We start from the raw sequence: 12,248 nt of genomic DNA on the forward strand, positions 1-12,248 counted from the left end.
CCTCCATATCTCAAAGTGAAATTGAGTTTTCAAATGCAGAAAGACAGTTTGGGGATCTGAAAAGGAACGTTTTGAGGCATCTCTGCCACAGGCAGAACATCTTCTCCTTGATCCTTTTTTATAGATGCAGGTGCCCCCGCAGCCTCTCAAACACAAGCACTGTGGTCAAAGTGCACATCAGTGTTTAGAGTTCAGGGAATCCAAACCCTATTCTCCTTTCCAGTGTTGCTGCAGGATCGCTCTGCGTTGGGGCTTACTGAGTATCTCCTGGTCTCGGCTTACTCTTTTAACTGTTTAGCTAACTGAGCCTAACTAAGCAGACCTTTAAACAGCAGGGCTAGGGAAGAATTATGTGTTACACCAGGTTCAGCATGTTTAGATGAATGGTAGAGATTAAAATCTGACAAGAGGATCTGGTGTTGGAAGTGATCCAGCGTCACTGACTCTGCCAGTGCTGTTTTGAATCACAGGAAATGGTGCAGGTGCTCTGTAAATTCTGCAACCTGCCTTTCCCTTGTTTTTGTATGTTTCTGTGGGGGTGTCAGTGCAACTGAGATATTTTCATAATGGACTGATGGCAAAGCTGGTTTCCTTTGTCTCCAGCCAGCTTTCAGGTTGGATCTGTGTTACCCTGAAGAGTCTCTTCAGGAATTCTTAAACCTACAGAGCTGGCAAGGAGCTGACTTGCAGAAGGAAGGAAGCTGCCCCTGAAAGGAAAGGATACTCAGGTGTGCTGGGGTGGAATTGCTTCATTGATGTAACGAGCATTTCTGTCAGTTCTGTTTCCAAACACGAGGTGGAGCGATGCCGTTCTGCAGCAGCACTCAGGCAGCCACAGGTTCAGCAGGAGATCCTCCAACACAGCATGTGCTTCCCGAGGGTTTCAGGGAACCTTCCTTAAGGCTTAGATGGTAAAACATCATCTGACAGCCGTGGCTTTTACTGAGCCCCAAACCCAGGGGTGAGGGGCTGTTCAATGAGCTTTGTGGTGTGGGGGTGTCTGGGTGCTGAATGTGGGATGTAACTCAGGGAAACACTGATGGGGGCTCTTGCACTGCATTTCAAACCCGTGGTGAGCCAGCCTGTTGTCAGTGAGCCCCTCCATGCACAGTGTCAAGCTGTGCTCCAGCCTGTGAATTTGCTTCAGCCAGCAGCTGACTGTACTCCCTACCTTAATTTTTACAAATGAATACTGCAGGTTTTCTTCTATATGGACTACTCAGCACAAACAGTTCTATGAGAAATTATGATTTTCTTCTCTTTCAGATTTCGTGTTTGTGGCTAAGATCTCTTTGGAGATAGAGTTGTTCACATAGTATTGTGTAATGGTTAAATACCACATCCCATTTCAAAGTGTAAGCCAAGAAACAGGTCTGTTGTGTCAACAGCTCGGTGGGCTTTGTTCTTTCTTTGTGATTGTTGCATCCTCCCAAAAGAAAATTGAGTGGCTTACCTACTTCTGAGCCTCACTGCCAGTGACAGATGTGGCAGGATACTTTTGACAGCCACATTTTAAGGAAAGGACAATATTATCCATAGCAGTGACTGCACAGACCAGTAGAGCACTGACTCAGTTTCTTCATCTACCATTGTTACATTAAAAAGCCTTCATTTGGCCTAATCAAGTGTTTAAATAAAATTGTGTTCCTTACAATAGAGTTGGTTCATTCCTTGAACCTGATGTAGTTGTATTTTAAAGATGAAGTATTACCTAGAACAAATTGGTACAACTTTGAGTGTTGAACTAAGACGAGAAAAGTGATGGGAAATTTTTGTCACTGATGTAGTGAAGGTTCTGTTTAAAGTTCACAGACTTCATCTGACACAGAACCAAGTGTCATTTTGAAATTATCTTGCTTTTAATACTGTTGAAGAGAATTAAGTACACACAATACTAATTCTGATGCCCTCAGGAGGGGCACATGCAGTGTGGTGGTGTGAGAGCCTCCTGCAGCCGGTACTCCTGGCTGTGAGCAGGGGCTGAGCTGGGCTCCCAGGCATCACCTCTGCTTGGGAATGGTCCTGCTTTGCAGGGGTGGGCCGAGCCTGGGCCTGCCCTGGGGATCACAGCATGGCTGTGTGTGGTGGGTGGATGAGAGAGGGGCTGGGCTGCAGGCAGTGTCTGTGGGCACTGTCAGCACTTGCCCAAAACAAGCTGGGGAGTCTCACTTTGGGGCGGGCACAAGCCCTCCCCTCAGCTTGAAATACCAAGCAAATCCATCACCAGTGAAACAGAAAATTGCATCACCTGCCTCAAAGAATGGGGAAGGAAAGCATTGCACACTTTCTTAATTGCTTTTTTCTTTCTTATTTTTTTCTTCCACACTGCGGCAAGAACTAGAGAGGAGAAAATGTCAGGAGGGGCGAGATCACAGAATACTGGCTACGTTGTTAGTGTGATAAGACAATGTGTGTTTGAAGTGTTTATGCTGTGCCAGATAGAGAAAAAAAGTGGGAAGTTGGGAGAGAGAGACCCTGCTCAGTCTGGCGTTGTGGCGGTGCTGGAAATCAGGAATCAGATGTAATAGGATTTCAGTGTCTGGATCAGCCTCTGGCTGTCTGCAATATGTTCAGGAAATCACTTTACATCTCTGCTTCCATTTCCTTGGCTGTCAAATGAACATAATGATAACTGCCTCCTCCAAGCACTTGGGCTGCAGTGGAGCAATAAAGCACTCGGGAGGAAGGAGTCAGAGGTGTGTGATTTATGAGTCCAGCGAGGTCGGGCTGAACTGCCTGTAAACAGCCACAGAAGTCCCAGAGTGAGGAAAGGTCTCCTGGAGCAGAGCAGATGCCATGCTTAGCACGCTGCCCATGCCCAGGGGTGCCCAGGGAGGTGAAGCAAATCTTTCCAGCCCTGTCTGGACAGGGACAGCTAAAGACAAGGTATTTTTGTTTCTCACCTCACTGCAGTGGGTCCTTTGAGCGTTCAGTGCCATTGGGTTTTTTCAGAAGGAGGTTCTGCTTGTTCAGTTCTTCTGTGTGGATGTTCTTTTAAGATGCTCTGCATGGCTTTTTTCTCCACATATAAGTCGTTGTAACATGATTTTATGCTTGAAGACAATAAAAATAAAACAAGTCAATGAGATATTGAGATAAACAGATGAGCAATGTTTGTAAACTGTAAGAGTCTCCTAAATTTGATAACGATCAGTTTGAGCCAATATACCCCATGGTGCTAAAGAAAGAAAAAATCAATATTGCAGAAGCTTTTACAGAGAATTTATGAGCGCTCAGTCCATGAAGACTGAAGCATAGTAGCACTATGCACTTACTTAGGAAATGGTTTACTGAGAAGTCCCTCGTTGAATTCACAAACTGTTTCAGGGAATTAAATTGAGAAATATGGAAATGGGCTTTTAAATATTTTTTTCCATTTATTAGTATGGACTCAGAAGAAGAAAGTGCTGTAATAAATTATCAAATTCCTCCGAGTAATGTGGCTGAATAGATAATAACAGTGAAGCCCAGTCCCTGCCAAAGTTCTTAAGCATACCTGTTCCAGTTTCTGTTTTATGGGATAAGTGGATGAGTAGGGGCTGATTTCTAATAGAAGTTCCTCCCCCAAGCCTCTCAAGACAGACTTTCCCTGTATTTAGGTACTACTTCCCAGTTAAGATGAGGTTGTAGCATAAATAGTTGCTCACATGCATCAGCCTGATCATATTCCTCCAAGCAGCATGGAAGCTGTTTGCTGTCACACCTGATGCTCACACTTCTCATGATCTAATCATTGTTTCAGGTATTATTTACTGTCAGTATGCATAAGAAAGTGTTGCTGTGCTGTTTGCTTGAAGGCTGTTCAGACAATGGACCTCCCTTCAGCCCAGAGCATGGCCATGGGTGACTCCTGTGGTGATGAAGGAGGGAGCTGATCCCCCACACAGCCCCAGGGGACCGTTTTCATGGTCCTGCTCACTGCTGGGAATTAAAATAAAAGAAAGTAAAGCAAACCGTACAGATAAGGATGGTTAGTGCGATGAATGACCAGGCATTAAGAAATCGTTGTGAGCTGTTAGTGAAACAGGTGAAGACAATGGAGAGCAGAGTTGACTGAAGCAGCTGACTCTTGTTCTCCCCTGCTGATCACAGGGTTTGTGATGTGACATGTTCATATCAATTTATGGTGTTGTTGAGGCGGATTATTAAGTGCCAGGTAGACTCTGTGTGAGGTAAATTCTGCCTTATTTTGAGAGAGAATACAAGATGAAATCAGATAAAAAAGGCACTGTAAGAAATAACATTTAAAAAGGTGCTAGGAGAGCTGCAGGTCCCTGGCTGGTGAGTGTGAGTGGCAGTGTCAGTGAGAAGCAGCAGTGAGCTGGTGGTGCACAGGCTCAGCTGGAAGGAGACAGCTGTGGCACAGTGCTGGGTGTGGCATCTGGGGCACAGTGGTGCTTTATGCCCTGTTTGCTCTCTCGGTAACAGCGACTTTCTCACATCATGACCTTCAGGCTCTGTTTTGTCTGTATTTTCTGGATTCTAGAGAGAAGCAGGATTTTTGTTCACAAGCAATTTAAGTAGGTCTGGTGTTTGAAGTGAAAAGGGGCTGCTTCTCCAGGCAGCTGCCAAGGTGAGGTGGTTGGGTCCCTGGAGGCAGCCCCCACCACTCAAGGCCAGGCTGAGGTGAGCAGCACTGCTTGCTGAGGCGGGGGGGTAAAGGGTTGTCACTGTGCAATTTTTACCTTTGCTTTTCATTCTTTCTCCTATTTGCACACACACACACACAAATCTGTGTCACATATCCTGTCCCTAAAGATGATGGGATTTACTGAAACATTCAGAGGCCGTGTGGATGGGAGGCTTGTCTCTCTCCCTATGTAGTGAGACTTAGTTCTTGCTGCAAGCACTTTAAAAGTGTCAGTGAAAAGCATCAAGAATCAGGAAAACCTTTGATTGAACAGTTCATCTTCTAAGTTACACCTGCGCTGTGCCTTTTTGCTATGCTGCTCCACAGTGTCACCCTTGTATTTATGTTGGTCTCCTGCTGGTTGCATATTGGAACAGAAACTGCACAGAAGCACTGGAGAACTGGGTTTGGAGGGTGTCCTCAGAACACCCCAGTCTGGGAGCCTTGATCTGGTTCTCTGAATGAGAGCCAAGTGAGCCTGGAGGAAGAAGGAGATGGATCAGCCTTCAGATGTGTGATGGATTCGCCTCATTTAGAACACTACTGTGAAATCGTTTCTTATTCCTGACTATTAAATTAGCCTTAACAGTTTCAGGTTGCAGCTAAGACAAAGCTGGCTGGGTTTGAGTTGTGAGTGTTGTTCAGCTGAAATGTATAAAAGCATCTCTGATTTGGTAATTTTCATTTCACGGTGTTTTGCACTATTAAGTGTCATCAAAGTGGAATTTTCTTGTATGTTTGTCCAGAGTGCTTCGTCTTGTTATCTTTACCCTTTTCTCTCTGGCTTTCAGAATCCATCAGTAATTGTGGGAATTAGTGCTGCTTTATCAGTGCTTGCTGTGCACTGTGCTTTGCAGATGACAGGTTTCCTATTTGCTACCTGTCCCTCTCTCTGCAGCAACACTGAGCCCCTGCTTGGTCCCTCCCTGTACTGCAGAGCAAGGAGGTATTTCCTGAACACCAGGAAAGGGAAAAGCAACACCAAAGCTACAGGGAAACATGTATCTCTGCTCATTAGCAGAGTTCTTTGCCTTAAGGGAAGGTGACAATGACATGTCCTCGCACCAGGAGGCAGCTAAACATGATCAATTCAGGCAAGAGGAACAGATATCTGCATAGTGGATGCAGGGAAAGCCTGTGCTCACAGTCCTGGTGGTACATGGAGTTAGGGATCTCTCCAGCTGCCAGCAGGTGATCCCAGTAATGCTGTCAGAGGCTTCCAGGGACACATGGGATCACTCACAGAGCACTGTGTGCCCAACTGAAACATGGTGGGAAAGCAGAGGATCCCCATGCTCTGTTCAAAAGAACACAGGTTCTTTCTGTGCAATGTTTGGAAGTGGAAGTGGTGCTTTCCCAGGACCAAGCAGCCTGGAATTTGACCTTTCTGTATGGCTTTTTCTGAATTTGTTTGTGATTTCTCTGAGCCACCTCCCTGTTTCCCTGCACTGCAGTGTCTCCACCTGTGCCTAGGAGGGCTCTGGTGCCAGACTTCATAAGGGCATTGGTCACAGGCTGTAATTTAGACATTAATACTCTCTCAGCAATAAAACCATTACCCAGATCTCCCCCAGGGAATTGTTCAGTCCTCTTGTATGAGCACTCTTTTCTTCTCCTCTCACTTTTAACACTTGTCTTGCTAAGGCATTGTTTGGGTGAATCAGACATATCAAAGTGTGTTCTTCCCTGTTCTCTCACTGCTGTTGTTCACGCTTTCTTTTCTTGTTACTCTTATTAAAATGTCGCTACTTCACTCCTGTTTCCTTTTAAATGTTTGAATAATTAGCAGCAGTGGGCGCAGAAAGAGTTCTGTCGATGTGAGCTGTATTGGTGAGTGTTTGACACGGTTTGCTGAGTAGGGAAGGGGGGGCAGCGGGGAGAGACTTTATTCAGCAGCTTTCCAGCACTCCTCAGTTTCCTGTTTGCAAGGAGAGCTTTCAGACAGCCTTTCCAGTGTTCCTCTGATCTTTACATGCATGTTTCCCAAATCTATTCCACAGGTGCCAACGAAAAAGCTGAAGAAATATGAGAGAGAGTACCAAACCATGCGAGAGAGTCAGCTGCAGCAGGAAGATCCTATGGACAGATACAAGGTAGGAGATGCTGTTTGGGAATGTATTCCACTGGTGGATCCCATGGCAGTGACCTGGTTCCAGCAGTTAGGCACAGGTGTGTGTACCACACTCCCCTCCCTGGCATGTGCCAGTGCAGACCTCAGGGAAGGGCAGTGCCAGGTGAAACTCACCCCTTTCCTTGAACATGTGGACTTAGTGGTTTTTTTCCAGGAATATTTCAGTCACAATTTGTAACTCTCAGGACATCTGCAAGTAGCCACATATAATATTTTTCTTCTTTCAGTTTATATGTTTGTAGGTAACTCTCCTGCTGTTGCACTTTTACGAGAGATCTTCATGAGCCGCAGAAACAAAGGGTGATCTCAGCTACAGACACAGAAAGGAGAAAATACACATTGTTCTAGCACAAGCTGTGTGCAGTGGCATCCACAGAGACTTTGGAAGATGAACTCTTCCTTGGCTGATGCGATCCCTGTCATTCATTCCTGTTCATGCCAAGCATTAGTAATTTCTTGTTAAGATAATGGCTGGTACAGGGGGACCTGGAGCTCCCCTGGGGTCCCTGGGTACTGCTGCAGGAGGATTAGTAGTGGTGGATATCCTGCTCCTGAGTAGCAGAGAAATAAAGGTTCAGATGGTAATAATGATAGCTCAGTAGTTCTCCAGAAAAGAATAGTCCTTCAGTTTTGGATTAGCTTTGCTTATGTATTTGCTTTCATTGTCACAGCTGTGTTTTTTTGCCATAGATTTTGTGTGCTGGAGGCTCTGCCTCTGAGCACAGACCTCACTGGGTGTTTAAGATCCAGTTCTTGCTCACCCTGTTTTGAACCATTCAGTTTTCTCCAGGTGAAGCTGCCAGAGAGGAAGCACTTTACTGCCCAGGATACCTGGGAACTGACATTGCTTACATATCCCTGTACTGTTTTCCTGTTCTTCCTCATTGTGCCTTAATATGTTACGTGAACTGCAGTTGGTACAGTCTGCCAGGAGCGTGGAGTGCTGAATAACCACGCAGGGTGCAGCAGTGGTCTGTGAATGTAAGGCAGGTGCACCGTGTTCAGAAAACCAAAGTATGGAAATCTTTAGTGAGAGACCATGCCTTAATCCATAAATGTGGCAAGGTAGACTTACAGGTACAGAGAAAGTCAAACTGACTCCTTTTTTAAAAAGCATTTATCTGTGAAAAATTATATCTTAAGTGTAGTTTTTTTGCTGTCAAAGTGTATAGATTTTATTTGTGAGACTTCAGACTGTTGTAGCAGCCAAGAGCCAATAGCAAGTATGACCTATTTAGAAAAAAAACACAACTTGCTGCTGATTAACTTTTAAGTATTTTTCCAGTGGCTCACTTATGGTACTGTGGAATTAAAATAATGCTTAGGAAACATAAGGGTTCTTTAAAGCTCAGTGGAAGCACATTAACGAGTTAATCATGGGTGGTGAAGAACATTATCCCAAGCTGAAAATGAGGATCTAGAAAGTGACTCTTGGGCCACTGTTGGTCTGAGTCACTGTCACAGTCAGGATCACAGCCTGAAGTTTTGGCTCGCGCTTCCGAAACTCACTGTGGATTTTTTTATTAAGCTGGATTGGTTCTGATCCTCTTAGCAATGCTGTGATTAGAGAGTCCCCTTAACTGGTTTGTTAGGTTCAGAGTTCAGACATTCTTCAGCTGATGGGTGTCACAGAAAAATGCTTATAAGTGTTCTTTGTTTCTTGTCTTGCTTGCTAAGATTTTAGTCATGTGTCAAGCTGAGGTTGGTAGGAATTGGCATTTCAGGAGTGTTTCCAACGGGCAGCATGAAACACCTCACAGGCAGCAAAGTAGAGAGCCAGCCTTGCTTTCTGCTTGTGCTTTCAGTGAGTGCTCTGCAGCCCACGTGGTCAGAGTGCATTTCATTGGGGCAGCACCAGTGCAGGGCTTTGCCCAGCTGGATGTGGTTTGGGAGGGGAAAAGGCTTGTCAGCTCCCACTGTGTGGGCTGTGCCCCACAGTGCGGCAGCCTTGGACATTTTACAGTGTCTCTTCCCAGAACAAAACAAGGTATTGGTTTGCTGCCCAGTATGGGGATGTTTCATGGATGGGGTCGCTGGAGTGGCGATCTCTGCAGAATATTCCTTGTATACCTCAAGAAGGAAACGACCTTTCAGTCTGTTGATAGTTTTCAGCTACAGTTTTTACAGGTTTTGTTGTTTGCTGAGTGTTACAGTTTTTATTGCCAGCAGAGGTTTGTCAGCACCACAGAGACACAGGCTCAGTGATGTGTGAGTGACCCACCTCGCTGTGGCCCAGCCCTCAAAGGAGGAGAATGCCTTGCTGGATGGAGTGTGGAGGGAGGGGGAGATGGGCTGGTTTGGCAGCATCTGGCCCACCAGTGACCAGTCAGGTTTGCTTGGCATGTTCTATTCATGTGCTCCTGTGAGCTGTTCTGCACATAAAGAGTTCCCACCCAGCCCGGGTTTTACATGTTGATTGTGATTGACTTACCCAGAGAGCAGTATTAAAGAGTGTGTTATTTTTGGTGTTTGTTTCCTGCTGTATCAACAAGTATTATTTAGGAAAAGTGTGTGTTTTTATAGACATTTTTTCACTTTATTTTCTATTGCTTATAACAAATTATCACATTTTTGTCAGATTTTTAAAAGGTGCAAAAGGGAAATATGTTCTAAATTGCTGTTTCATTACTTTTGGTTCAAATAAATTACAAGTTGCATACAGAGGCCAGGAAGAAGAGTGAGTTGTATGTGCAAAAAAATAGTAATATAGTTTAGATTGATATTTTTCTAAATGTTATGGGGTTTTCTTTCTGTGTTTGAGAACACCTCATGTAAGTGTTTGGGTTGATTTGATAAGAAATTTTCAGAACTAAGCCTGGGACTTGATTTAAAATAAAGAGAAGAAGAAGGGCTGGAGTTTTGCAAGCAGACCCTGCTGTTCTGTTCCGCCTTTTGCTCTATGCAACAGAGAAGTTGTGTGTCTGAATAAATGTAATTTAAATGTAATTTGGACATAATAGCCTTTTGTGTGTTTGAAGTGGAAGCAAAAATTAATACACTGGTCATTTTTACTCAGTCATGGTAACTGAATGTTCACATTATGGGGAAACACATGATGACTCTTGATGTGTGAGACATTGTGGTTTTTAAAAAAACCAAGTGTGCTGGGGCAGTTTGGGGAATGCTTCTCCTGAGTCACCAAATGGAAAACTCCAGGAGCCTCTGTGTTGCTTCCCATGAGAGGTTTTCCTGGACAGTTTGCTGTAAAAGCCTTTTGAGTTACTAGATTGAGGTTCACAGGGTTGTCCTTCGGAGCTCCTCCACTATGAAGACCTCAGTTTGCCCACATCAAAAGTGAATTTTAATCGGTATTTTCATCCCACTGTTGAGGATCTGTTCATGCCCAAAGATCTGGGGTTTGGGTGTGTTGTGGTTTAACCCCAGCCAGCAAGAGTAAAATCCAAAGCATAAAAGTGATAAAACTCGTGAGTTGAGATGAAGACAATTCAGTAGAAAAAGACCATGGACTCAAGCAAGGCGAAACAAGGACTCCATCCACCCTCCCTATGGGCAGGCAGGTGTTCAGCCACCTCCAGGGGAGCAGGGCTGCATCAGAGCACAGTGACAGCTTGGGAGGACAAATGCCATCGCTCCAAGGGTCCCCCTTTCCTTTGTCATCCCCTGGTTTTACATGCTGAGCATGCGGTCATAAGGTCTGGAACATCCCCTGGGTCAGTTGGGATCAGCTGTCCAGGCTTCCTGTGCACCCCCAGCCCCCTCACTGGTGGGGGGGTCTGAAAAGCAGAGAAGGCCTCGACTCTGTGCACGCCCTGCTCAGCAATAACAAAACCATCTCTATTTTGTCCACACTGTTTCCAGCGTAAATCCAAACCACAGCCCCACGCCAGCCACTGCGAAGAAAATTAACTAACTCTACCCCAGCCAAACCCAGCACAGGGTGTTGCTCGTCAGAAACAGAATTGCATAAGGAGGTTGGTGACTCGTTACACCCCACTTGAGTGCAGCTCAGAGAGGATGCATCATCGCCACTAAACTCAGGAATTGCTCCTGGGTGCAGGCTGGAAGGGAGCAGAGGGTAGAGTTCAGCCTTTCAGTCTTCCTGAGTTGAGCCTTGCCTACTGCTTTCAAGTCTGCCCTCTCCATCCAGTGTGTGATGGAAGCTGGAGTATATCCTCTCCAAAACTGAGAACCAAAAACCCACTGAAGAATCAGCTTTTCTTTTTTTTTTGTTGGTATTAAAAATTACTTTATATTCTGTTTTCACTGTCCTTACACCAATGGTTGAAAGCAGTATTTGGTCTGTGACTTTACAGGAGGTAAGTTTATTTGTGTTTGTGTGTATCAGTGGTGTTTGTCCTTTTGGGAAATGCAGTATCCTCCTTTTAACAGCTAACCAGAGTTCACCAGCCGCCTTTGGTAACCAGAAGGAGGAATTTGGGAAAGCGGGATCTCTGATTTTACTGGTTGTAGAAACCGAGCAATGCTGAGGAGAAGGAAATGGTTGTCATAGTCAGAGAAGAGGCAGGAAGCTGTCTGTTTACACCAGGGACAACAGCAGGTCTGACTAGTTGGCTGATGCCAGGTTACAAAATGCTGCCTGTGATGTGAGTCCTGCTGTAAGGAACCTGCTCCATCTGTTGAACTTTATGTCATTGTGAGCTCATTTCATAAAATCCTGTAAATATTTCAGAGCCAGTGGAAATAGTTTACTACACATGAAAAGTGCTGTTTGCTATTTCTGTGTTTACTGTGTCACGTTAGGTTTTATTTAGAGTTAAGCAGACTCAGTTTCCTCCTGAGGAAGGAGGCAGTTTTTTACTGCTCAGTCTGGGGGGAGGAGCTGGAAAAGACAAACCATCTAATCGGGCATTCTGCCCTGGGTGGAGGAGAGGCAAGGTGGCCCTGTGAGAGGCTGTCAGCTGGACATTAGGAGTATGGTGAAGGAGTGAACACATCTCTTAGCTGATTATTGCCCGGATGCCCAAGGTAAGCGCCGTTTGCCCCAGCCCGTGTGCGTTCCCGTGTAAGAGGAGGATAGCGCATTTCCCGCCCCGAGCTTGCTCACCCACCTGTCTGCCCATGCAAAGCGGCGACTCTCAGCTCCACACTGCGGCTTGCTTTGCTTTTGGCAGAGGCACAGCAGAAATGTTAAACCCAAATGTGAAAGTCTTAAGGATTTGCTGCTTTCTCTCTCTAAGTGTCATCTCTAGGGGAAGGTACCAGTGCTGCAGCACCTGGCAGCAATATCATCTGATCTGCTCCCGGGTTTAGGTGAAGTCAGGTCTCTGCTGGCAGAGCCCTGTCTGTAAAAATCAACATTTCTAAGACAGTCTGAACAAAATACAGAAATGAAGACATGTTAGAGATTATGCTGATGATTGACTGTAATCTGGTTTTACACTTTAAAGTTTATATTATCCCTAGAGAAGAATTTTAATTTTAAAAATTCCCTGTTCCATACAGGCTATGGTGCAATTAAAATAAAAAAGATCCTCAAAATTGTGCTTCTTTTGGCAGTGGTTATCT

At 45.1% G+C, this 12,248-nt stretch overlaps 1 protein-coding gene across 9 annotated transcripts in view; it reads left to right on the forward strand.

The window, feature by feature from the left end:
- The window catches only part of RABGAP1L (RAB GTPase activating protein 1 like), a 233,120-nt gene that overhangs the window by 211,660 nt on the left and 9,212 nt on the right, over positions 1–12,248 (forward strand). For 7 of the 9 annotated variants that reach the window (XM_071565066.1, XM_071565065.1, XM_071565064.1 and 4 more), the window contains one exon: positions 6,631–6,723. In XM_071565066.1, the coding sequence (XP_071421167.1) occupies positions 6,631–6,723 (93 nt within the window). Of the gene's footprint in view, positions 1–6,630; positions 6,724–6,988; positions 11,709–12,248 lie in introns of those variants that run through there. The other 2 variants (XM_071565070.1, XM_071565073.1) reach the window with 2 other exon arrangements.

This window comes from Pithys albifrons, chromosome 10, assembly GCF_047495875.1.
Source record: "Pithys albifrons albifrons isolate INPA30051 chromosome 10, PitAlb_v1, whole genome shotgun sequence".
NCBI classification, from domain to species: domain Eukaryota; kingdom Metazoa; phylum Chordata; class Aves; order Passeriformes; family Thamnophilidae; genus Pithys; species Pithys albifrons.